At 47.6% G+C, this 26,311-nt stretch overlaps 5 protein-coding genes across 5 annotated transcripts; 2 read left to right on the top strand and 3 right to left on the bottom strand.

Annotated features, from left to right (window-relative positions):
• Positions 1-2,422: 2,422 nt before the first annotated feature.
• Positions 2,423-6,123, top strand: LAJ45_07599 (uncharacterized protein; the record flags this gene model as incomplete). The annotated part of the gene is made up of 4 exons (XM_046117155.1): positions 2,423-2,443; positions 3,089-3,191; positions 3,249-3,400; positions 3,463-6,123. The coding sequence occupies 4 exons, from the start codon at positions 2,423-2,425 to the stop codon at positions 6,121-6,123; spliced, it is 2,937 nt and encodes a 978-aa protein (XP_045969800.1).
• A 3,666-nt stretch (positions 6,124-9,789) lies between these two features.
• LAJ45_07600 (uncharacterized protein) lies at positions 9,790-11,715 on the bottom strand (the record flags this gene model as incomplete). Its single annotated transcript, XM_046117156.1, has 1 exon — positions 9,790-11,715. The coding sequence occupies one exon, from the start codon at positions 11,713-11,715 to the stop codon at positions 9,790-9,792; it is 1,926 nt and encodes a 641-aa protein (XP_045969801.1).
• Positions 11,716-14,509: 2,794 nt separating this feature from the next.
• On the top strand, positions 14,510-15,831 carry LAJ45_07601 (uncharacterized protein; the record flags this gene model as incomplete). The annotated part of the gene is made up of 4 exons (XM_046117157.1): positions 14,510-14,918; positions 15,145-15,353; positions 15,485-15,643; positions 15,730-15,831. The coding sequence occupies 4 exons, from the start codon at positions 14,510-14,512 to the stop codon at positions 15,829-15,831; spliced, it is 879 nt and encodes a 292-aa protein (XP_045969802.1).
• A 4,413-nt stretch (positions 15,832-20,244) lies between these two features.
• On the bottom strand, positions 20,245-23,980 carry LAJ45_07602 (uncharacterized protein; the record flags this gene model as incomplete). Its single annotated transcript, XM_046117158.1, has 6 exons — positions 20,245-20,887; positions 20,945-22,151; positions 22,210-22,778; positions 22,842-23,070; positions 23,130-23,499; positions 23,672-23,980. The coding sequence occupies 6 exons, from the start codon at positions 23,978-23,980 to the stop codon at positions 20,245-20,247; spliced, it is 3,327 nt and encodes a 1,108-aa protein (XP_045969803.1).
• Positions 23,981-24,273: 293 nt separating this feature from the next.
• LAJ45_07603 (uncharacterized protein) lies at positions 24,274-25,530 on the bottom strand (the record flags this gene model as incomplete). Its single annotated transcript, XM_046117159.1, has 8 exons — positions 24,274-24,320; positions 24,403-24,423; positions 24,480-24,527; positions 24,927-24,944; positions 24,997-25,073; positions 25,140-25,184; positions 25,235-25,238; positions 25,303-25,420. The coding sequence occupies 8 exons, from the start codon at positions 25,418-25,420 to the stop codon at positions 24,274-24,276; spliced, it is 378 nt and encodes a 125-aa protein (XP_045969804.1).
• Positions 25,531-26,311: the final 781 nt, after the last annotated feature.

A 26,311-nucleotide genomic window follows, 5' to 3' on the forward strand; every position in this document is an offset into this window, starting at 1 on the left:
GGTAGTACGTCTCATATGTACGGTAAATGATCACGGGTTTGTGATCTCGTGGAGCGTTGTTAGTACATAGACGCGCGCAACTTCCCGCCGGATTAGGTTCCCGCAGGCCGGTACTTATTCGAGAGGTTTTATCCTGTTTCCAGACTGATGAGCAGTCGAATAGATGTCCCCAAACCTTAATTACACATGAATCCTATGAGCAATCTCGTGCAAGTTGATTTCCAACCGCTTTGTTGGGATTCTGACCAGCTGCAGGATACCGCAACGATGGAGTTTTCTTGCCACCCTCGGGACAACTATGCCTACTAATGGCCACTACTGAACTATTTTTTTAAATCATGGGTCAACAGACGTAACTACTAGAATTGGCCTGTAAAACCTAAACTTGGAATCGTGTTTAATTAAGTTTGGTGGTTCGGGATCAGTTCAGTATAATTATAATTAGACCTTTAAAATCTGTATATTTCCAGCATCAGATGATTTCGATCAGTAGCCCTATGCTTGCTTAAATTTGAGAATATCATCTCAAACCTGACAATCATGAACACAGAAGTCTTTGATATGGTTTGAATACCAACACACAGACGATAGACCGAAAGAAGCAGCCCCCGAGGCCGCACTGTACCTCAGAGAATCAATAATGATATGCGCGCCGCTGATATTGCTATTTATTCCATAATATCAGATTCCTGTCGGATTTAGTTTATCATACAAACAACAGACCACCCCCAAGAATAGACGTACCTTACAATGAATGGCCATATGGCCTCCTGCTCTAACTTGTTTAGTTCGCCAAACAAAGATCGCCGAGGAGTTAATGCTCTGTGCCTAGCTACAGGGTTGTATACTGAGTTCATGAAGCGTAACTTCAGCTGTACTTATTTCTTTTCCTCCACCATATACTGGCCTTGTTCCATTATGCGCGGCCGCGGCGCAAATCCTTCATAAGCTTTCTTTTGATTTAGAATCATTTCTCCCAGCCCCGTTGTCTCTCTAGTAGATGTTTAGCTTGTCTCATCTCATGTCGGTCTCCATCGATCTTAGAGGTTTGATGTGACCATGACGAAAAGGTGGGGGCCGGGATATTTGATGGATGTATTTGGCGATTTTAATTCAAAGCTTTTCTGCTTCGAGTACCTATTAATAAAGTAGGGTAGTGGGTAGTGGGGGTTTATTAGCTCCCACGTTGTACTCTACTCTAACTCTAACTGCAGACTCCAATCAAGTGTCCAGCTTGTTCAGACTAAAGTACTGTAGAGTGTGCTCTAGAGTATTGACAAGCAGCTCTACTCTAGTTTGAAAATACATGGTATCTATACCTGCATTAGCCTTGAAGCCACAGCAATGTCAAGGGGGCTTCTAAAAAGCACGCCTGCATAATAACAGGCATTCCACTTACTTTAAAATTCTTCAACATAGAATAAGATATGGGTAGGTAATCATCACCGAAACTATCCCAAAATCTTTCAGATCCCACGAGTAATAAAAATTAAAATCTAAAGTTTCTTGGTTAACGTTGTGGTTGATCTCGCCCAGACAACGGATCAATCTGTTAGGAGCCCCGAAGTGGGGAGAAGAAGTCTTGGCTGGCTGACGGTTCATAGTTGCATGACGTACGGAAGAAACCCTGCTGCAATAGGTGTGATTTTAGAGAGACCAGATACCAAAGGACTCTCGCTTATGTGTTATGCGGTTGAACTAGTACTCTGTAAAGAGCCGGGGGGGTTATTTCATTTTTGCCCATACTATCCAATGATTTGTCCTTCATTTCTGCCACTGTTGCTGGTCCTTCTCTTCTCTCTTTACTTATTTCTCTCCTCCCCTCTTGACTTCTTCCTCCCTCTTGACTTCCTTATCCACACTCACAACTGTACCTTTCTTCGCACAAAGGGTCAATTTGTGGTGACGATTCCATCACGTTGGGACGTGCACAATTGGATAATCAACGGAAGCGGTCATCTAAATCTTCCAGTCTGCGGCTCTTGTGCCCAATCACTGCCATCATCGGACGCGGCCACCAAAGAAGCCTCTTTGCTCCGCACTGACTCAGTCGTTTTTGAATCGTGATAGCCTCTGTGAGCTTCGACACGACAGGTTTGTCTTTCTTTTATTGTGCTGCGGGTCTGAAAGGACGAAGATTCGGTCTTGTTTCTCCTTGACAGTAGCCGTTTGACTGACAGCTTGGCCGTTTGATTCTCGTTTCTAGGAAATAGTCGTTAACTTGTTACTCGTTCACTACCTAAGCTTTTCAAAATCCCGCGGACAAGAAACGAGGGAGCACATTAGTGCGAAAATAGAGAACGCTAGTTCTTAACCGTTCTTGGTTCTTAAATCACGAATTATCGCCTCACCTCACGACATCCACTGAGAGGAACCTGAACTACAACAAAAAATCGAAACAAAAAAAGAGGAATAATCTAAGATGGCTTGGGATCATCTAAACGTAAGTACCTTGATCATTCTTCTCTATCCTCTGTCTCTATGTCTCCCAGCCTTTTTTTTTCTTTCTTCCTTTTTCCCCCTCTGCCCTCCTTTTATCCTTTAGTCGCAGTTGTTGGGATCTCGGAGGAATACGGTTGGCAGAAGGCAAGCTTGCGCGCAATTTGGGGAGGGTGGTATGCACCGCATCACAGTTGGAGTCTTGGGTTTCTTGGTCCCAAGCCGCTGTATGAGATGATAGGAGTGGGTAGATTTGGTAGGTATTGCCGCTGCTGGAGCCGAATTCGGGAAAATCTGTCGGGGTCCTCTCGGCAGTTTAATTTGTTTTAGGAGGAGCTCCGAGGAAGAACCGAGCTTATTCCTTCAAGATATTTTCTTGTGGGCTGAGCTTTTGCTTGTTTACTCTTCATGGAGTTCCTCGCTTTTTTTCTTGTCTTTACTCAACTTTTGGTTGTGATCATGCAAGGATACATTGGCATACATTGGCATACATTGGCACACCTTGGCACCGATCTTGGCGTGGGGTTCGTGAACCTCAGTGGTGATGATTGGTGACTTGAGATTGGGGCCGAATATATCTTTTTGCTTTTTTATTTTCGCTATCATGAGGGTATCAGTGGTCTTAAGCTAATATCCACGACTCATATAGATAAATAAGCCACATCTGGCGTACATAATTCTCGGTGGTTTTACCAGTATTTTCATGCTTGTATCCTTGTTTATTAAGGAGAAGCTGTATATTGGCGAAGCTAGTATGCTACCACTCTCGATCCTTTTATATTGAATGTTTGCTGATGATTTCTTATTAGCTGTGGCGACGATATGTGGTATTATATTCGGACCATACGGTGCAGGGTTGTTGGATCCTAGTACATGGGGAAATGTTGATCAAATCACGCTCGAGGCCTCGCGGATCGTCTTAGTTGTCCAGTGTTTTGCAGTAGGCGTAGAATTGCCTAAGGTATGACTACATGTATTTTCCTAGTTTGGTTTCACAAGCTTACGTGGTTGGATGCTGTGCAGAAATATATGGAACGCCATTGGAAGTCCGTTTTGGTACTTCTGATCCCCGTTATGACTTGGGGGTGGCTTGTCACGTCACTCTTCATCTGGTGGATGATTGAGCCGTTGACCTGGCTCGAGTCCCTTGCATGTGCCGCCTGCGTCACCGCTACCGATCCTGTTCTTGCGTCCTCTGTCGTTGGTAAGGGGAAGTTTGCAAGGCGTATCCCGAAGCATTTGAGGGACGTACTGTCTGCCGAATCTGGGTGTAACGATGGGATGGCATTCCCGTTCATCTACCTTGCACTGTACTTGATCCACTACCGCCCGGATGCAACTTCTGTTTTCCAGCATTGGTTCTGTCTGACAGTCTTATATGAATGCTTGTTCGGATCTATCTACGGCGTCTGCATTGGGTATGCAGGTCGCCAAGCCATCAAATGGGCCGAAAGGAAGAATTTGATTGATCGAGAATCTTTCCTCGTGTTCTACTTCGTCCTCGCACTCTGGTGCGCTGGTACAGGTAGTATGTTGGGGCTTGACGATCTTTTGGTTGGATTCTGTGCCGGTGTTGCATTTTCAAACGATGGCTGGTTCGCGCAGAAGACCGAGGAATCCCACGTTTCTAACGTTATCGATCTGCTACTCAATTTGGCGTACTTTGTGTACTTCGGCTCAATTATCCCGTGGTCGTCTTATAACCGTCCCGATTGGGGTATCACACCCTGGCGATTGGTCGTTATAGCGTTACTGGTTATTCTCTTCCGGCGAATTCCGATTATGGTTGCAATGAAGCCTCTCATACCCGATATCAAAACTTGGCGAGAAGCGCTATTTGCTGGCCACTTTGGACCTATTGGTGTAGGTGCCATTTTCGTTGCTATTTTGGCTAGGGCCGAATTGGAGACTGGAGATACCACGCCACTTGCAGTATTACCGCAGCCTGGGAGCCATAACTATATGATTATCGAGTTGATATGGCCTATAACAACATTTTTGGTCATATCTTCAATCGTGGTTCACGGATCCTCCATTGCAGTCTTCACCTTGGGTAAACGTATCAATACAATGAAGATCACCATGTCTTACACTACCGCGAATGAGGAGCCTAGCTGGCTTGCGAGAATGCCAAGAATAACCCCAAAGACCTCTATGAGTATCAGAAGACCCGACGCAGATGAGATGAATGAAAAGTCGGAAAATGGCGGAATGTTCCCCCCTGGAACTCTCCCACCTCCTGGTGGTATTTCTGGCGGCGGCGGCGGGTTTTTGTTGTCAAAGGAACTTCTCGACAGCCCTGCTGCCAGCCGACCAGCTTCGAGACCAGCAAGTATCAAGGCTAAGCGTAGAAAGAATTGGGAGTCTGGGATGGGACCTGGTGGGCCGATCTCTGAATCCGCAATTCGGCCTAGGGGGAGAAGACACGAGGACATCATAGTTGCAGTTCCAGAACAAGCAGCAGATAGAGGAAGACAGTATGGATATGAACTTGCATCACCAACATCTCCGTTATCACAAACACCAACATCGCCCACAGATGGCCAGAGTAATCTGAACGCTTTCCAAGAAGGACACGATATTATTATTGAGAACAAGCAAGGTGATGTCGTGGGACAAGGAAGGTCTCCAGAACGTGAACATGAAGGCGTCGACCCTCTCGACACTAGCCATCTTCAGGCCGCCGGAAAAAAACTTGTACATCCCAACGAGGCTAAAAAAGAGAAACGACGGGAGGATACCGAGAAAACACAGTCATCTCTACCACTGACAATGGCAGTCACCGATGAAAGATCTGCGCTACATGCAGCTCGTGCCGAAAGCAGCAGTAACGGACGAACTAGAAAGCCCGCTTGGGCTTATAGATTTGACGACAATATTATCGTCGAGGATGAAGACGGTGAAGTAATCAGGAGATACAAAATTCCAAAGGACAAACCGACTGGAACTCAGAAGAAGAAAACCTTATCAGATTGGGCAACAATGTTTGCGAAGAAAAAATCCAAAGCTGGCCCTTCATCCGCTGCTGAGGAAGAAGAAGTTGACGACGACTCTGATGCTAAGACTGTGTACTCGCAGTCTCGTGGGAGTCACGGTATACACTTCCGTATGCATGACGAGAGCGGAAGGAAGATGAGCAAACAAGACTTCCTTCACCAACTACAGAAGATGGATCCTCATGCCCGTGCTGCCATGGTCAGCAGGAGTGATTTAACAGGCAACCAAGAGGAACAACTTGTGAAAGCCTTAAGAAGCAACGCTACCGGAGGCCAACAGGAGCTTCAACAAATCCCATCATCCCAAGGATTGATGTCACGAGAGGATCCTTCGGGTTCTTCCACTGCGACCGTCACTTCTAACTCGGGATTCAAGGCTGGCGTCCCCGATGCTAATGCCGAGAAGCTCGGTGATGAGAGAGATGAGGAAACAGCTGCCGAGAGGAAGCGCCGAGAAGCCGCTCTTGGAATCACTGCTGAAGACGAATCTGATAGTGATGATGATGGTAAATTCCGTGGAACCCCTACAAGCCCAACAAAGAGCCCGGGAATCAGATTCGCAGATCAACCTGCTGCCGCTGCCGCTGCCGATTCAATAGGGCAAGGAACTGCCGGGCTAACACCGCGCGGATCTACCCTTAGTTGGGGCAAGGATGTTGTAATGGGAAAGGGGAAGGGGAAGGAGTGAAATGATGCGAGAATAATGAAAACGTCTAAACTTTTCATGGATTATGGTATTTTATGTTTGTTTCTTCATGTTCATTCTTCTTTTTGTTTTCTTCTTAAAATCATTTCTTTCTGGCTTCTTCATGAGATTAAAATTCATGACTTGGGGTATATGGGATGCGGGGGGGTTAGCTGGGAACTGGAAGGGTGGGGAAAGAGGGCAGCGTTGAGGATATGCATAACTTTTACAAGGGGTTTTCGCGACACATCATTTCTTGAGGCGTTTTTTTTCATTTTTTTTTTTCTTTCATTCTTTTTCTTTCCCTTGTTACCTGGCTTTTCTTTTTTAAATTTGCATCTATTTCATATGGTCTCTGGGTTTCCTTTCCTCATAAGTATACTTTAGTCCGATTAATAGTATGTAATGGCCAGTACTTTCTTTGTCATGTATATTTACTCCCTTTACATTACTCCTACTTATACTGGTTTCGAAACCGGTCATGATGGTGTTATAAACTCAGGGGAGTGAGTACATATATGTATCAGACGAGATGGATTGGGTGTATATGATGAAGGCGGTAGAGGGGATGCATGATGGTTATTATACTCTAGTAGATGCGATTATAGCTCTCTAGTTAGCTTTGATAAAAAAAGACGAGAAGAAGAAAAAGAAGAGAAATATTTGCTGCTTCAATCAATTGCGATCCTTTGTATCATAACAAGAAAAAAATAAAAGAAAAAAAAGTATGGCGGAATTTATGCTGCATTATGCAAAAGCTCGACCTCTATGTGTAACACAGCAAGTTTATTCGTTCCGCCATGCGCCGTACCAATTGCGCACGAGCTGATATGATAGGCTGCAAGCAAGGACGAGATCAGAGAGAGCCTATAGCAAAGCACTCTACCTGAAATCGGAGTTTGGTGATCACGCTCAATGACCAAAGGGGGGCCGAGAGCGTGCTTTGCACTGACAGATCTACAGATTTTATGCAGCAAGTGTTTACCGGCATTTGATTATGTAGAGTACTCCATCTGCATACATATATTCCTTCTGTGAGGCCGCCGGTGGTCGTGGTAAACTTTCAATTTTGATCCCACAAGGTGCGCGGTTATCTGGACGGGCTCAGTAGCCGAATCACATCACATCACATCACATAACATGTATATAAAGTATTGTAGCTATCTACATGTATCTATATAGGGGCCTGCAAATAGAGTACATTGTGGTCGATCCGGTGGTATTAGTCGAAAGTGGGGTTAGTCTATAACCAGAATCGGAGCATTATATTAGTGATTATGATTGGACCAGGATCAAACCCTGGCAGCTTGTATGTCTGGCGGGCGCTAGTTAGCTAGAGTGGATGGCATGGTATGGAGTGCATGGATCAGCTAGAGTCTTGTGCTGGTGTTTCGGACTTTAACGTAGGCCGTTTGGCACGAATTTAGTATGTTACTCAGCTTTCGGCTTTTTGGCCGTTTGGGTGTTAATTGTGAGTTTCTAGATCCCCGAGCTGTTCTGAGTGTAGTCAGCATATAGTTTGAAAAGATGGTCTAGCCTGTGGACTGCCGGAGTGTTTAGTTGTTTGAATTCTGATTCTATATAAAGGTAGCTAAGATGTATACTATTTCGGCACGGATCGTGGATAGCTAGAAGGGAGCAAGGACCTAAGGCTAGATTTAATGCTAACTCCAGACTACCCAAACGTGTGGGTGCGAGGCCTCTCCGAATCGTGTCTTTATTTATGTAGTGAAGTTACGTGTAGTCTTTGAATGCGGCCAGAAAATTATCTAGTATCAATGATTCTCGACTTCGGGAGTAGTCAGGTCAAACGTGATATAGATGCCGACTAATTTCCTTCATCGGTACCTCGAGTAGAGTCCTTGGTATGTACGGACCATGAAGTATGTAGTAGTTAGGCCTGCATGATGATGAGTGTGGTGTTTTTCCACAGCATATATCCGGCTGGCCCTCTCTCTATGTACTGAGTTACTTACTACTTATTAACGTATATACGCCCATCGATCGAACGAACGCCACAACCAAGCCCAACCAAGTATGATATTACCATCACAGACACATCCCTTACTCTGCCAGTAAACAGCTGACACGAAACCCCCGAAAGTTGATGCCAAGAATGTAGCTTTTGCCAGCTGGTCATGATCGTAGTGTTATCTTATCAAATAACAGATCTCTCATTCCTCTATTATGGGGGGGGGGGGGTCAGCATATGATATATATGACTAGTAAGTCCTTTTTCAAGTAATACTCCTATATATCCTTTCCATATAACCACACCGGTCCGGTTATAGCTCAAGGTTATTGATATATAACGAGTGATGAGTTCATGACGGTAAATAGAGCAAGCACTCGATCGTGGCCCAATATATCGTAGGGTGTATGTGGGGGTGGGGGTTGGGGGGGTGAACTTCGATGTGGTTTATAAGGGGCTCTGATGCGTGTTACCTGTAGTATAGAAACGAATTGTTTGACGCCCTAAAACATTCTAGTATCTATTGTTGGAAATGATCGGATGGTTTTTAATATTTGGTTTCTTCTGTAAAGGGGCTTCGGAGAAAAAAGCATTGAATATCATTGACTCATGAACGCCTCTTTAAAAGAGTGCATGAACCATGAAGTCCGAGTTTAGATTTTTTGATATTTACGTGCATGGTAGCTGCCATCAAATGTCACTGAAGCAGCGCTACTAGCTAGTGTGCTGGCCGAAACCCGCCAATACCGTTTTCACCGTCCAATTAACGAACTAAGAAAGACTACCAGCCCCCGCATACCAAGTGTCAAAGTCCCCTACGTTTAGTTGCGCTAATGGAAGCCGGCCGTCGGATGAAAGGCTACTCTACTTGTATTGATGTAGGTACACGTATCTAGAGTAGAGTACATAAACCACGGGTTGATGCGTCCAGCCAGTGTATGTATGTGCCTACGTAGGTACATGTAGGTACGCTACATAAGTAGCTAATAAATAGCAAAGTATATTGGCCTGTCAATGATCAGAAACCCTATATACTTATTTAAACATCACTAGATGTGTGTGTACTTATGTAGGAATATGTTTGAGACATGGCTCATCACTCGCTCAAACACACGGACGAATACAATATCAAAACCTCTACCAAGTTAATTATTGTTGGAAATGGGATATATTTGCTAATAATCATCATAATGCCAAAAAAAAGCTATAGGTCATAAAAGGAAGAAAGAAAAGAAGAAAACTAAATACATATTCCCCAGTACGGTAGAAGAAAAAACACCTCCTCTCTGTGCGCATATATGCAGACGCAAGCTACATAGAAAGAAGCATAGGAAGTAAGAAGTAAGAAGTAAGAAGAAGAATGAATAAATGATGCATCCCAACCGTAACTATGGCAAAAAAGAGATAAAAAAAAATCAATGAACCCCAAATTGCAAAATCCTGATCCTAGGTATAAAAACCTCCCAATCCACTGTACATAAGAAAATAACGGGGGAAAAAAAAAATAAAAGCGCGCAAAAGCATGATCCACATCGCGCCATCAGCACCACCACGTCAAGTCAGTTTTAGTTAGTTATTTCTTGTTCCCCCCCATTTTTATTTTAGATTACCCTCTATACATAACGGAAAAAAAAAAAAAAAAAAAAGAGAAAATTGAAGAATTAAGAGAAGCTAGAAAAGATACCCCCCCGGGGGACCTATCTATCGCCCCAGTCCCGACCCACAGTCTCATTACCCCTACTACTCGGCGGCAACTCAACTCTACTGCTACCATCCCGCTCCGCCTCCGCCTCCGCCATCGCCCGTGCCCTCTCCACCGCCCCCCACGATCCTTGCGCTCCCCGGGGCGGAGCAGGGATGATTGTTACTGGCAGCGACGCAGCAGAAGGCGCGGACGCCGACGTCTCCTGCCGCCATTTCCGCCACCGCCAGAGCGTTTCCGAAGACTGCGACGGCGCCGGCAGAGTCGGGGGGTGAAGGTTGTTGTTGCTGCTGCTGTGCGTATTTATTGTAACAGCCGTAAATGGCGGACTAGGACTGCGTCGATGATGATCCTCCCAACCCTCTTCTCTATCCTCGACCACCGCTTGGCCCGCGGGGGTCTCGTCTGCGGACGCAGTTTCTGGTCTTCTTGACGGTACTGGCAACGGCAGCGGCAGCGGCGGCGGTGATGATGAGGCGTCTGCTGCGGCGCTCGTGGCGACTTCTTCGGAGATTGCGGGGGTGGCGTGCCGCCCACTGACGGTGCTGGCGCTGCGGACGGTGCCGGGGGTTCCGCGGCCGCGGCCGAGCCCCCCGCCGCCTACTCCGCTAACACTTCCGGCACCGCCGGCGCCGCCACCCCCACCACCGCCGTTGCTGCTGGGCGTGCCGAAGCGCTCGATGAACGTGTTTGCGGTGTCGACCCGCCTCACATTGACGGCATACGACGTGCTGGCGCTCGTGACGGTGGTGGCCCGACTCAGCGGAATACCGTTTGCGCCGCCTCCCCCGCCTCCCCCGCCGCCGTTCTCGTCGTCCCCGCTTCTTCGCCGGGTTCTTCGTCGCCTTGTTGCGTTGGTGAAGCCGTCGTCTTCGTCCTCGTCTTCGTCAAAGACCTCGCGACCCAGGACGCCGCCTTTGCATTCCTCGCGCTCGAGGCCTTCGATGCGGTCTACCCACTCCCAGACGACGGCGGATGCGGAGGCGGCGCCGACCCAGCGGATGTAGTCGCCCCAGCCGGCGAGATCCTTCTGTGCGATGTCGAGCACGAAGAAGACGATGGGCGTGAGGACGCTTGCGATGCTGAGGATTGCGACGAGGACGATACTGCGGCCGCCGTACTGTTTTGAGCCTGGCGGCGCGGGCTTGAAGAAGGAGTGCGGGTACAGGTATGAGTACTTGCGCTTGGCGAAGGAGTAGTACATCACGCACGAGGCATACAGGAGAGAGAGCGCAATCTGGAAGAGGTATGATAGTGCCGGTATTGCGTCCAGGAAGCTGTCGGGGTCTGTTGCGAGCGGTGAGACAAAGGTCTGTAGGATGCTGAAAATCGTGTCGAGGAGGATGAGGCAGAAGCCTGCCCATTTGATGATCACCTTTTCACGCTCCCGGGGGAAGAGGCGGATCAGTGTTTGCACTTGGGCGAGCCATAGGAAGAGGTCCGAGATGATGCGGCCGATTCTGATGACGGTTCCGCCGACGACGCGGCGGCGGACTTCACGTGCTTCGTTGGTGAGGGAGTAGAGGGATGAGCCGACGAGTTTGTATTCCTCTTCGAGCACTGTTGTTGTTTCTGCAAAGGCAATGGTGAGGCATACTACCACGGTGAGAGTGGCTACCTTCTGGAGCCATGGTCGTGAGTTGGGCGGGTTGGGGAGGAACAGGAGGAACAAGAGGACATATGCCAGTGTTGTAGTAGCGGATATTGAATATGCCATTGGGATTGTACTGGCATAAAACGGGTCTCTCAGGTCGCTCGCTGCAAGGTCTTCTGAGCTGGCGCCGCCGTCGAGATCAGGCATCGCCGACGCTGTCCCGGTGGGCGTTGGCGTGCTGGTCCAGCATTCAGGGGTGGCTATGGCGCTGTCGGAGAGCGTGAGGGTGGACCCGGGAGAAAGGCTAATTGTATAGCCTGGGTACATGGTGAAAGGCGAACATGACTCGGGGATCACGTATGCGGTGGTTGTGGGGCGAATCGTTGTTGAAGTGGGAGCCCTCCAGTTTTGGCGTGGCATTATAGCTAGCTATTGGCATGCACTGAGCGAGTGAGGACTGGTGATGGTGGTGGTGGTGATGGTGTCGTCGACAAGGGAGTGCGCAGCAGTAGGAGCGGGAGCGTACCGTGTTGCAACGGGACGCATCGAGGGAGGGAGCGGGGACTGTGGGGTAGATTGCCGAGTCTACCTCAGACAGACGGCGAGTGGGTGAATTGAAGTTGGGATTTCAAAAACTCGACTGGCAGGGAACTGAGAAATATATATATATGTCCGCGTTCGTTCGATGGCGACAGGATCCAAGGGGGGGGCGCAATATAAAGCTCCACGCGATGTCAGAACCTGTGATCCGAGCTTTGAGGGGGCAGTGATCAGACTCCTTTTTTTTTTAATTTTCTTTTTGTCTTTCCTTTCTTCTTCCTGTGATCCACGGTACAGGGACGGTATGTTGAATATCAATATGTATCCCCCGACGTATGTACGTCTTTGTGTTTTGTGGGGAAAAAACAAATACCACTCCCGCGTGGTTGGTTCCCTCCGTTCTCCGTTCTCCGTTCTCCTTCTCCTTCTTCTTGTTCTGTTTCTTCTGTTTCTTCCTCTTCCTTTACCCACTCCCTGACTGTCCAACGTCGAGGGGAGGAGGAGGAGGGGACTGGACTGGACTGGACTCTTGCTGTTTATCTGACAGGGGGGCCGTGGTTTGCGTGGTCAACGGCTATCCTGCAGGCCTGTGTCTCTCGGACATTCACTCTGACACTGGGGTGGTGGTGGTGGTGGTGGGCAGAGAGGTTTCTTCTTGTCCGGGGGTGCGGGAGGGGAGGGCCGGTGGTTTCCTCGACTGTCAGTCAGTCAGTAACTTGTATGTACCTACACTCAAGCAGGAAGGGGGGTCGATGGGCCCAAGGTCTTGGTGAAAAGGCTTGATTCCATGATGGAGGGCGAGGAGAATTCTCTATTGGCTGTGGCGGGGCAGGGGTGTGGTGAAACTCGGAAGCAGCCGAGCCGGATGGGGCAATGTGAGTTGAGAAGGACTGGGAGTCTCAGCGTGTGGTATCTAGAAGTCTAGAAGGGAAGAGAGGAATTGTTTGGGGCTCTGTTTATACATATGATGATGATGATGTAGCTCGAAGAGCAAGCGCTCTAAGATGTTATACTAGGGGCGCTTCAAGTCCCGAGTTGGTGCTCGAGAAGCCAAACATCTTGATACGAGACATGCTTGATGTACAGCCTAGGCCTAGGTACATCCTATGAAGAGTGCACCGTATGTACTTTTACAACGAGTACCAGTTAGGATCTGCTCGAGGTAGGCAAGAAGTGGTATAGGTGCATGTCGGTGTTGAATACTGTAACGTTGAACAAGCCGGAGGAGCGTTAGGCTACAGAGAAGGTTATCATGCAAGCACCCGTCCAGATATGTCCTCAGGCCGTTCTCGTCTTGTCTCCATGTGGTCGCCCATCACGGGCCGGGAGGAGTGCTGTAAACTGCATTCATGTCCTCTCCTGTGTACCTACTCGAGTACTCTAGGTACATGTATGTACTTATCCCACTCTGTCTGTCACCTTTAATAAATACAACTCCACACTTCCCTTAGAGATGTGTGTCAGCCGCAACATCAGGAAGTGTCCATCTCCCCCCCCTCGACATGGACATCCATTGCACCACTGCAAATAAAATGTAATGAATTCAGATGGTCTGGCCATCCCCTTTGTTGACGCTACGAATAATTTGAAATGGAATACTGTTCATTCCTCTCTGTGCACCACAGTGACATGTGCTGTGATGCCCTCGCCCACCCCTCACGATAACAACGGCAGGCGTCGACAACTGACATCATCAACGGCCTGGGCTGGTTGTCTGGACCCTCCCTTCCATCCATTGATCTCTCTCTAAAATACATCTCTCTCTTCACAATTGGTGTCGAGGTGATTGAGCTGCTCGTACCTACATTCATCTCTATTGACTCCTCATCTCTTTAACCTGTGTGTGTCACATAGTCACCGCTCTTTAATCCTCATATTCCTCTCCCTCTACATAATAATAAAGCCTTCTTCTCTACTCGTCTAAATCACACCCCTACAAGTCACACCCCTACATATCTAATCTGTCCCTATCTAATCTCTCTCTCTCTCTCTGTTCTCTGCCCTCATCTCTCGTACATCATCATCCATCTCTCCTCATCTCCAACAAATACATACATACACATACATACACACCAATTAACCGCTCATTGGTGGTTCCATTTTGTAGTTAGGCCTGCCAAAGAGGCTCTGTTTTGTTTCATTCTGGTTCCCTCTCTTGATTCGATTGAGTGCTCTTCCTTCGAAACACAACCACCCGTCACTGCCCAGAAACGGGGGTAAGAAAGTGATCGAAGAGTCAAGACCGTGTACAGTTGTGTGATCTTGCAACCGTTCTCGCGCAACCCACAAAAAAAAGAACTCCCCCGTCCATCTCGTCAAAAAATCAATCACGAGAAAAAGGGAAAAGGGAAAGCAGAAAGAAAGAAAGAAAGTACCTACACCTGACAACCACTCACAACCTTCTTTTTTTCTTCGCCCCCCCACCCCCCTCCCATCTTTGGCCGAATCACCTCCTCTCCCACTAACTCGCTTCACGAACCCTCTCCTGCATCTCCTCCGCCGTACGTCCACCTACCACCTACCACCTACCACCTACCACCTACCACCCTACCACCCTACCTACCACCTACCTCCTATAAAAATGACAACCACTCCTCCACCCCTCGAGAACAACGGCTCTCTCCCTTCCCACATCGACATAGACGTAGCTGCCACGCCGCGACAGGAGCACTACACATCCTCCTCCGACCCGTCATTAGCCTTCTCACCCCAGGACTCAAACTCGCCCTCGCGCGCAAATATAGGGGACGACCAACGACACTCGGGCACCCCTCCTCTCTCTCAGTCACAGCTCTACGGTAACGGCGGTGGGATGAACAGCTTTACTTCGGCCGCGGGCGCTGCGGCGGGTGGTGGGCAAGGGGCGGAGGCCAAGCGGAACAGCGTGGTCATCAAGGTGGGGATGGTGGGGGATGCGCAGATTGGAAAGACGAGTCTGATGGTAAAGTATGTAGAGGGTAGTTTCGATGAGGATTATATCCAGACTCTTGGTTTGTCACCCCCTTCCTCCTCCTCCTCCCCCCCCTCATCGTCGTCGTCGTCTTTGTCTTCCTCCACACACTCTCTCTTCCTATACCCACCTACTCTACTCTTGACAGCTAGTCATATTCTGGGGAAACCAACAACTTCCCCCTATCCTTGACCCCTACTATCTGCTATTCTTGCACCTCTGCACCCCGTTTGGTGCTAGACTGACGATCATGCAAAAACGGGTAGGTGTAAATTTTATGGAGAAGACGATATCCATCCGCAACACGGAGATCACATTCTCAATCTGGGATCTCGGCGGCCAGCGGGAATTCGTCAACATGCTACCACTCGTGTGCAACGACGCCGTCGCGATCCTCTTTATGTTTGACCTGACGCGGAAGAGCACCCTCAACAGCATCAAGGAATGGTACCGGCAGGCTCGGGGATTCAATAAGGTGAGCTATTCTCTTTCGGTGGGTTACTAGGGCCCGGGGAGGTTTGGGGGGGGGGGGGGGGGGGGAGAGAGAGAGAGAGAGAGAGAGAGAGAGAGGGGGCGGTTGGTTAATTGGGAGGTTTTTCTATATAGACTGCGATCCCGTTCTTGGTGGGCACAAAGTATGACCACTTTGTAAATTTCCCGAGGGAGGACCAGGAGGAGATCTCGAAGCAGGCGAGGAAATTTGCGAGGGCGATGAAGGCGTCGTTAATCTTTTCGAGTACGAGTCATAGCATCAATGTGCAGAAGGTATGCTTTTTTTCTCTTTTTTTTTCCCTCTCACTCTCTCTATAGTTTTTGGGGGACGGTATAGCTAATTAGTATAACTGGGGCAGATCTTTAAAATCGTACTGTCGAAAGCTTTCGACCTGAAATGCACCATACCCGAAATCGAACACGTCGGGGAGCCATTGCTGCTGTATCAGGATGTGATGTAAAGCAAACGAAACGAAACAACCAAAAAAAAATTCGACGCTGTAATAGGAATTGAGCTACGGGAAATGAGATTGGAATGAATGAATTGGAAATTGGGGGGTGGGGGGGGGGGGGGGGGGGGGGGGCGGGCCGGGGTTGGGTAGGGGCAAAACGCGAAAATGAAAGAAGATGATGGGGTCAGGTCAGGAATATAGCACGCATATTTATCTTACCACTTTGAGTTCATTTAGCTTTTTAGGGGCGGAAATGGAAATCAGAGTGGGATGGGGCGTGTGGCGGTCTGGTGCGTGTGGCATGGCTCCGGGAATGGGCGTATGAAAGGTTTCTCTGTTTTTTTCTTTCTCTTTTTTTCTCTTTTCCTTTTTCTTTCTGGGTATTAGTTTTCTTTCTTCTGCTTTTCTTTTTATTTTTATTATCCTATACTTTTTTTGTCTTTTTTCTTCTTGTGGAAGTATTAACCTTACTTCCGACCCGGGGGGCGTACTTACTACATGTACCTTGCGTATCTATCGTGTGTGCGTGCGTGTGTGCGCGCTGTCTGCGGTTTCGGGGTAGTGTGTGTGTGTGTGTGTGTGTGTGTTAGTAGTAGTAGGTTGTTGTCTGGCTGGTTGAGTAAAGAAAGAAAGAATGAATGAATGAAGAGGGGCGGTCATGTCATGATATCCGACGTCTTTGAATTTTTTTTTGTTAATTCGTTAGCTAGGATATCCCATTGTTTTTCTTCTTCGGTTTCCTTCTTACTCGTTTTCATCTTCTTCGTTCGGGCTGCATGGGTTTTTATATATCCCTTCACATCATCACTATCATCATCATCATCATCATCATCTATAGCTACTCCGCCTAACTTCTAGCTTTCTGTATGTTGCCCCCCCTATCTACCCTCTCTGTCTGTCTTGTAGCTACTGCATAGGTGGCAGGGAGAGAGAGAGAGAGACGGAATATAAGGGGGCATATAGAGGCCGGCCGATCCGGGGGGGGGGGGGGGGTTATGTAGGATGAGTATCGTTCTTGCTCTTGCACGTGCTATCATTTCTTCTTCTCTTCTCTTTTTCTATATCTACTATAGCTCTTTTTATTTTTATTTTTTTACTTCTTTTAGGCGCGCAGTGGGTGCGGTAATGTGGATGGCATGTAGCTGAAGGGATCGAAAGAAGAGAGAGTGGGAGCTTGAGAGGAGGGAGGGGAGGGGGCGGGGACGGGGGACGGGGAATGGAATAAAAGATATTGTCGTGTTAGACGTGCATGTGGTTTCGTAAATCGATCGAATATATTGAGAGAGGAGCTATAGCTAGCTAGCTCGCTAGCTGGTGTGCGTTATTGTTTATGGTTCATCATGGGATATCACTCGATGACGTTGTCGAGATACTGGTAGGTATGTAGGTTTCTTTTCTTCCATGGCTGTTAATTGGAGCTGTGTAGAAGAGTAGATACATATCAATTGATTTGCGTGGCCCTGCTACGTACGTGTAGCTTCAACCATACAGCTATCGGGTTATGCATAGACCGGCCTGAGTTCAGGGCGATATACAGAGACTACTAGCTAGTACTATCCCGGTTCGTATGGGTGTTTTCTGTCCCTTCCCACTCACCCGGTGGGGAAATCGGACGCAACCACCATCGCCACAAAGAGAGTCGTAAATCAGGATGACCGGCAATGGCCTGGTACGGGTGCTTACACGCAGATGTCCCGTGCGGGGCCGAGTATATATAGTACGTGGAGCGAGGCCGAAAACCGAGTGATGCGGTATGATTAGTGTGTAGTTTTTACACCACCCTCGATACTTTTCTTCGGTTTGGGGATTGGGGATTGGTTCTTTTTTACTGTGTAGTGCATTAGAAAGGGGGGGGGGGGGGGCGGGGGAGGGGGGGGGGAGAGAGAGAGAGAGAGAAGGGAGCTTTTCGAAGGGGAAGGGAGGGGTGGGGAGTGTATCATATATACTCTTTTTGGTATCCGCTGGACGTCGTCACGCGGCAGGCCTGGCATATATTGGATTCTTCTACAGCGGTAGATAATAAGTGATGGGACGGCCCGAGACACATGCAGTGATACCTATTTCAGGGCGTTCCATCACTTATTACTTGTACCTACCGCTGTACTTTAGGTGCTGCCCAGTTGTAAGGAGCGGTAAATGTGTCAAAAGTAATTTTACCAATGGTTGATAAACTATTTACCACCGGTGGTATAAGTACTGAATTTCGGTCCCTGTGCCAGTATAAACACTGAGTTTCAATCGATCTTTATGCTGCGCTATACTTTTCATTAGTAGGTGTTCAATCATTAATGCCAACACTTATGAAAGTTTCCCACCAGTGGTGAAATACCTGCTACTGGTGGTAATATACCCGTCACCAATGGTGAAACTCCCCACCGGTGGACAATAGGACTCTTTTTTTTTTTTTTTTTTTTTTTTAAATCATGTAGTTTTAATTAATTCTAGGTACAAAACTCTGCATGCAGTCTTAGACTATGGCATAAAAATACCTCTCCCCGACTTAGAAACTAAATTCCACAACCCCAGATAAACAAAGGAAAACAATGAAAACAAGCAAAACACAAACGAACTGACAATCTGGCTGGTTGACTGCAAGGAAAACTGACGCTTTGGTGGCCCATGTCCAACATAAGAAATCTTCCTGCTGGTTTCAAATAACCTGTTGCCCCTTGAGGGTCTTTGGTGGGTGCGGGGTACCCTGATTTGGGTTGGGTTTTTGCGGTGGCTAGGTGGTGGAGGGGGGGGAGCTGAGGGCACTTGATGTCTCAGATCCGGATAGGAGGGGGGAGATGTGTTCCTTTCTGGGGAAGTTCGTTTTGGTGGCGGTGATGAAGGCTCCTAGAGCTAGTGTGTTGGTGTGGTCACTCCAGATCTCCTCAAGGGTTTTGATTCCTGGGAGGAGTTGGGCGCGTTGGGTTGCTTTTGCTCGGCAGAGGAGGATGGCGTGCTCGGTGGTTTCAGGGGCTTCGCCGCATCTGTCGTACTTTTCGGAGAGGTGGAGGTTGAGCCAAGACTTGTGGCCTCTGAAGTAGCTTTTTTGGGCTCTCATTTGGTGGATTCGAGTAGCCGTAAATTTGTGTAGGTCCATGAAGGGTTCAGGGCTTGTGGTGAGGGGGAAGGAGTAGTAGGGGGGTGTTGGGAAGTCGTGTGCCCAATTGTCTAGCATTTGTTGTTTTGCTAGCTTTGGGAGGAGCTTATGATCTGTTCCTCTGGTGACTGGGTGTTGGAGGAGGTGGCAAAGATGTTCGATGGGGAGGTGGGCCACCCCCTTAGTTGCCGTTGAGTTCCATTTTTTGGGTGGGTTAGGGCGGCCGCGGAGGAGGCGTGTGTGGGAGGGGACCCTGTCGGGGGTCAGGGTGGGGAAGGAGGGGTGGCAGCGCCCTGTCACTGGGTTGTTGAGGGGGTGGGCGAGTAGGACGCGGATGGCGAACTTTGTTTTCAGGTAGTGGATGTAGTTGATGAGTGGGGGGCAGTGTGCCTCAGCCCAGAGGACGCGTTGGTTGGTTGCCCTGAAGCAGCTGGTGGCCCATCTGAGGACTGAGTTCCAGAATTTATTGGACAATAGGACTCATACGTTGGCATTATATAGCCCCTTTTGGCCAAAAGGTCTGTGCGTTTATCCATTATAAGGTATAAATGATGGCATTATTTTCACCACCGGTGGTAAAACGATTTACTACCGTTGGTAAAATTACTTTTGACACATTTACCGCTCCATACAGTTGATCATGTATATCGCACGTATAAATAAGAACATCAGAACTAACTACAAAAACAATTGAAAGTATTAGTAAAAACCCGTGTCTTGATTATATATTCAGAAAATGCCCAAAATGACACCCTTTTTTAGATTTGATGTACGTGCTCTGCAATAACACATGATTGCAAGAAACACAGTTTGCTGCCTAGACCTCACGAGTCACGCCGAGAGCACAAAGACATCGGGAAAAGCCAGTAATAAGGGCCGATTTCCAGCCCCATTAATTTCCTCTTTCTCTGTGGAGACGTCAGATATTAAAACCACGTTCGTAATTTGTTCACTACGTAATTCGTTCATTCGTTCGTGAATGGTGTATGATTTATCAAATAACTCGCTTGAATATGAGTTCGTTTTATAGGAACTACGCCCGCGTACCAGGTAAGAAGACTGTTGAGAGATCGGAGAAAACGTCAATATTGAACAATTTGAGCAGTTCGTGGGTGGTTCTGGTTACGAGCAGTTGAATATCACACACAACCAAGGAGTTTGAAACTATAGAACTTTATTTTCAAACCGTAATGGAATTTCGAAATAATCCATTGACCCAGAACTAGCCCCCAAATCATCCCATCGTACTAAGTAGGTTATAACACAAAATAAACACAAAAAAGAAAAGACCCCAGGATAACAAAAGAAATACAAAAAACAAAAAGAATATTCATTTAAGAAAGTTCATCGAACTCAATCTTCATGGAAGTAGGGAAAGGCCAGAAACCACTCCAGTCCTCCTTCATATAAACCTTGAAACCACCAGGCTTGGGAATGGCCTTGAGAATACCTGGCTTGCCGGATGCACGTCTCAAGCCCTTCAGCTTACCGAACTCCATCAACATGGTTGTCAACCCAATGATGTTTGCTGCCTTTCCAAGACACTCGTGTGGGCCAACACCGTACTGCATGTACAGTGATTCTGGACGGTCAAGTTTGATGACCTCAGGATCTGGGAAGACGTCCTTGTCGCGAGAAGCCGTGATAAAGTTCACAAACACAAGGTCACCGTCCTTTAGATGAAGAATTCGGTCATAGTCATTGATGGTGACATCACTGGAACACCTCCTGTAGAGTCCGAAGGTACCAGCAAGACGTCCTCCCTCGAGAGCGTACTTCTTGATAGTCTCCCAGGCTTCATCAGTGTCGAGTGCTGCCAAACGTTGGATTTCTGCAAGATGGTGGGCGTTCTTTTCTTCAAGATAGAAGTCGAGTACTTGCGCGAAGATTTGACCTTGGTTGGGTGCTGAGGCACCAGCAACGGGGACAATATAAGACCAGGTGACATCGTATGCAGACTTTCCGCCATCCAGGAGCCTAATTATTCATCATTAGCTATACTAAACCATTGAAATTAGGAAAGAAGGAACGAACCGTTTGATCATGTGATGTCCATACGAGGAAAGGGCGCTGTTGTTCCTGCCACGGACATTTGTAGGATCCCAGATACCCTGAAGCCATCCCCAGTTCTTGATGCTCTTAACTTGCAATTCTACCAAGCTTCCGTATTGGCGAACCACTCCGTACCCTGCTTGACGGAGCGGGAACGACTTTGAAGGGTCAACATCAAAGAAGATGACAATGAACATGACGCAAAGAATCATGTACAGTTCCTGCTCGGTATAGATGCCCTTAGGATGATCCTCAGATTTCATCGGGAGGTTGAAAATGGTCGCTGCAAAGTGCGTTACCGCCATATTACCAATGTCGCGGATAGCGTCAACCATATATCTACCACCAATGTGATAAGACTTCTGTTTGAGGAGCTCTCTGGTTGTTTCAACGTAGAACTGCTTAATCTGTGCCTTCCAGTCCACATCCTTCAGGTAGAACCGTTCCCTCACAAATTGTTTCTGTTGAGCGTTGGAGCTTGTGTCACCACTGAGCATGAAATCGGCCTTCATGATAAAGTCGAACCCTTCGCCCCAAGTAACCTTGAAGTTCGTCGAATCATTGAGAATCTGCTTAGTGGCAGCGTATGATGAGATCGGAATACGGACTGGGGTGAATTTTGGTCTGCTGAAGTCGAATTGATCGACCGTGTTCAATGAAGTGAGAATTCTTCTGTTCTCTTCCGGAATGGTAAGAGGGTACATCGCATAGACTGAGTTGCTCTTGAAGTGGTTCGGGAAGGCCTTCAGAATCAACTTGTATCCGACGCAACCATGCAGGACGTTCACGTCGGAAGAGGCCTCTGCGAGACCCCAGTTGGTCAATGCACCAGCAGTGTAGTCTACAGTGTAGAAACGATCTGCTCTGACTAATGTCACTGCATCGGACAAGATAGCTCTTGAGATTGTGTAGGTTGGACCAATACCAACACCGGGAACCATAGGCTTCTTGTCAGATTCAGCAACAAGACCAGGGTATAGTTCAACATAGTCAGGGTGGTCGTAAAGTTGACGGAGTGTATCCGCGATTTTGGGGTCGGGATTGATATCCTCAAAAGTCTTGTGGGGCTTGAGGGCAAAGAATTCACGGAACTCGTTGAGAGATGCAATTCTCCATTTGCGGCACTGCTCGATCCCGAGAACCTCTACCAAACGCAGGACATGCGGAACATTACGAGCACCGAATGCACCTATTTTGATAACACATTAATTCAAGCTTGCCAAATACAAAGATCAAGACCAACTTACCAGCAACATCCTCGATACTCTCTGTAAGAATCTTGACCAGGTCATCATCTCTGAAGCTTCCGTCGCCCTGTCTCGACAATCCACCAAAGGTTCTCTTGACAGGATCACTGGGAATCTTCGATTCCCACTGATTTACACCCACTAAGAATTCCCTCATATTAACATCATCGGGATTCTTCCCGGGGAATAAACCTGCGTAGAATTCCTTGGTCCAGGCATCATCTCTCTTCGAGATACACGAATGCCAGCGGTAGACTAAGTTGAACTCAACCGATACCATGTTTCCAACACCTGCGGGCGTACCATCAGGGTTGTAAATCTTATCGGGGTCAAAACGGGGGTCAAGCGTCCATGTAGTGTCAACGCGGTTGAGATTCACAATTGTCCGGAGATAATCGTTGAGAATAAAGTTGATGTAGAGACCACAGGTAACTAAACGGGCTGTCTGGAACAACTCGTAATCTTGGTTTGCCAAAGCCTCGGCATGAATCTGCTCTCGGGTCTTATCTGGGACAGGTCGTCGGGGGTACTTCAAATCAAATCTCCCGCCTTCGTTGATAGCTTTTAATCTATTCGGTGACTAGGATCAGTATCCACATCTTCGGTCCGATCCTTCTTAAGAAAGAACTTACTGCTCAGCAACATAGTTATGGAAACGCCCAAACATGATGACCATAACTGACACTCCTGGCGGGAAAGCCAACAATCTCTTCTCAGAGAACGAATCTGGCTTAATTTTTCCGTCAACGAAAGTACGCATTTTATCTAAATCATCTTTGTTGTTTCCGTAAAGAGGAGCGAGATCCAAATACGACGATGCATCAGAAATGTTGGCATCATCACGGTTGGTTCGAAACAAGTCTGCTCAGGGTTAGTACTTAGGTTTTCCATTAGAAAAGTTGTTTAGGATGGGTACTAACCATGAATAATAATACTGGCAGTGTAAAATAGCATACTGCTGACATTGTTGTCATGTTCACGGTAGTTCTCATCATTCTTTCCTCTACTGAAGATGCTATCGAAAACCAGGTATGGATCTGGTGGAGCGGCAGGCATCTTCGTCATTGGCTTAACAGATCTCGCATATGGTGACCCGGCCGCCCCGAGTTGTGGGTACATAACGTTGTTGTAGCTTCCATCAGGTTGGCGGTAATGAAACTGTGATCCAAGATACGATAGAGGAGGATGCTGGAGCGAATCCCACAATTGATCAACTTGGTGGGTAGTCAGAGAAATTCGAACTTTACTGGTAGGTGGCAATCGTGAGGTGAGTTGAATAACTCGTTCCATCTACATGTACAAAAGAAAAATCCATTAGCAAATTATTCCCAAAGTCATCTGGTGCACAACATCTGCATTGGTGATTGAACCACACCACTCCCTGTTCAATTGGGCCACAGCGGGGTTTTTATCATATCAAGCGCAAATATAGTAGAATAAATGAGAAGTCATGTTAACATACGATCATAGTTTTATCGTCCACTGGTCCTCCGCGCCTCTTCTGTTGCACAAGCTGCCATAATGTAGCAACGGACTCTAGAAGGAAGCCACCTTTTCTCAATGTCGAGATATCTGTCCAGATACCTGTCTGTTCGGCTTCTGGGGACCTGTCTGTGCCGTTGCCATAGCGGTTAGGTAGAGGGCGGTTTGAAGCATTGATCAATGCAGAAAATTTGTCAAGACTGCTATCGACATCTTTTCTCGTCTGCTTCGCAAGAGGTGGAGGAGGTTTAATTCCCGCTGAAGAAGAGCTAGCGCCGTTCGAAGCCATTGCGGGGTTAGGCTGCTATGGGAGGTAGATAATTGTGCTAAAGTTACTCGGAAGATTGAGCAACGGTACTGGGGGGGTTGATGGTAATAGAATAGATTTGGCCTCCTTGTAAATGATCGTGGAAGGCGTACAAGTGATAGAACACATGATGTTGGAGGCATAGGGCCCAATATATACACCTTCATTTGAAAACCTATCCTGCATTTGGTCTTTTGTATTGGAAACAGAGGTAATCCAATTGAACACCTAGCAGCCCCCCCATTTCCCCCTCATCTAGCCGGATACCGTAACAATTAGCACTCTGGAAAATGTAGGACGAAGATGATATACTCCAGGGTGTCTGTATCATGTGAACGCGGTTGGTCAGTCTCTGGTCGGCGAATGACGAGCAAATATTAACGTAGTGTCCAATAGATATTTACCAAGACAGGCAAATTTCAGTTCTAATCAGCTGGAAGAGTTAGACCTGCACCACATGAGAAGCAATGTCAGGCATTACGATATGGGTTGGTATTATTCTCCCTCAGATATGCGCTGCTGCAGTACTCTACAGGACAACAGTTCAATCATGCACTTTAAGGTGCCATGAACCCGGGATTCTTGCCAATCCAAGGTGTTTTTTTTTTTTTTTTTTCCCTCGCTTTTCCTAGCCAGTTCATGTTCGAATTCACTGCAGGAGGGGTGTGAGAAGGTCCCCCCCTCTTCTTGGATACGATCTCAGCTGAAAAAATGGTGCCCCGCGGTATCTACTTTAGTGGGCGGTAGGTGAGCGTAAAAAGTCTGGGATAGGTAAAAGATAAACGATGCGCAATGAACCCTTGCGGGTGATTAGCACCGAGCGGATATGGTGGTGAAAGAAGGTAAGTTGTGTTGTACGAATCTCACAAGACGAAGAAAGCAGGCACAAAGGAACTCACGTAGGACCAGGCCAGGGGCATTAATTAACTAGTCTTATGACGATACGCTACCTAGGTTAGTTATCTGTCCTTTGATTTAGGTAGAACATGAAGTTGCACTTATAATAAGTATCAACCGCTTGAGGTCATCCGTCTGTTCCAACATCCAATGGAATAGAAGGGGAGTGGAACCAGAACTGTCAATAGTGTCAGTTTGAGGTTCTGCAAGCCAGTGAGCCAGCGAGCTAGGGTATTGCTATTACCATGAAGTCAATTCGGCGGTGACCTCACGTACGTGAGTAGAGCATCTGGGTACGATAGACTCGTAAAGTAGGCAACTCCCCTCTCCTCTCTCAACCGACCTACATTCCTGAACCAATCAATGTCTCATCCATTCTAACTCATACTCTAGATACTGTAGAGTACCTTGGCGGTCACACACCTCTCTACCCTCGTTGAGAGTCTCGCCAATCGGCGAGACAAGGATTCCACTAGTGACTTTCCAATGATCGCGAATCGTGGCCCACGGTAGGTATCCAGCCATCGATTTCCTTTTATCCTACACTCATGGGGGGGACCCTGGGCTAGACAAGTTGTTGTTGGTTGTTCCGGTCCAAGAATCCAATCCCTGTATTGATCTGCAGGGCTAGCCATATCAGGTCCGGCTCGGCTCTTAGGCTGCCCAAAAGCTTTTTCTGGTCCCCATGCCTACTAGCTGTAGGTTAATTGATACGACGACGCCAATCGAATCGTCAACTTTCTCGGGCCACTCGGAGTCGAGCTTTGCATATTGTTCCCTTTCTTTCTTTTTTTTCCCTGCTGTTTCCCCTCCTTCCCTACCTCTCTCTCTCAGATCTCGCCTTGCAATTGTCCGCTGGTAAACTATTACTTTAGTACCAGTGTGGACTGAACATCAGCTCTCGTTCGATCAATCTGCTGGGTAGGCTACTACATGTACTTACTCTAGCTACTCCACTCTGGGAATCCTGCATGCCTTGCAGAGATCACATTTGAGAAAACAATGTCAAGGATCACGAACTCCCTTGGAGTTCGCCTAAGCTGAAGCCTGAAAGTTGAATCGGCAAATTAAAGTCACCTAAGGTCCTGAAGGACCCTTAGGTTCTTGACTATTCTAGGGATACCCACGCTTACCACGGCAGTACTGCCATTTTAGAGTAAAGGGAATACCGCCCGGCCGAAGGAGGCTGATAGATGTTCAGAACACCATTTTAATCGTTGATCTCAGGTAGGACAATCACCCACCTACTGTAGGCAGGTAGCGCCTCTCCTCATATCAATCAGAACCCATCGACCTAATGACCTCACTAACATTACTAATCATACTGATCTACTAGCTAGAAGAGAGTAGAGTACATAACATTTACCTCAAGGTTCCCCGACCGCTCGCACATCGCACTTCTTCCTACATGCAATT

This window comes from Morchella importuna (assembly GCF_003444635.1).
Source record: "Morchella importuna strain M04M26 chromosome Unknown Morimp01GS024, whole genome shotgun sequence".
NCBI lineage: Eukaryota > Fungi > Ascomycota > Pezizomycetes > Pezizales > Morchellaceae > Morchella > Morchella importuna.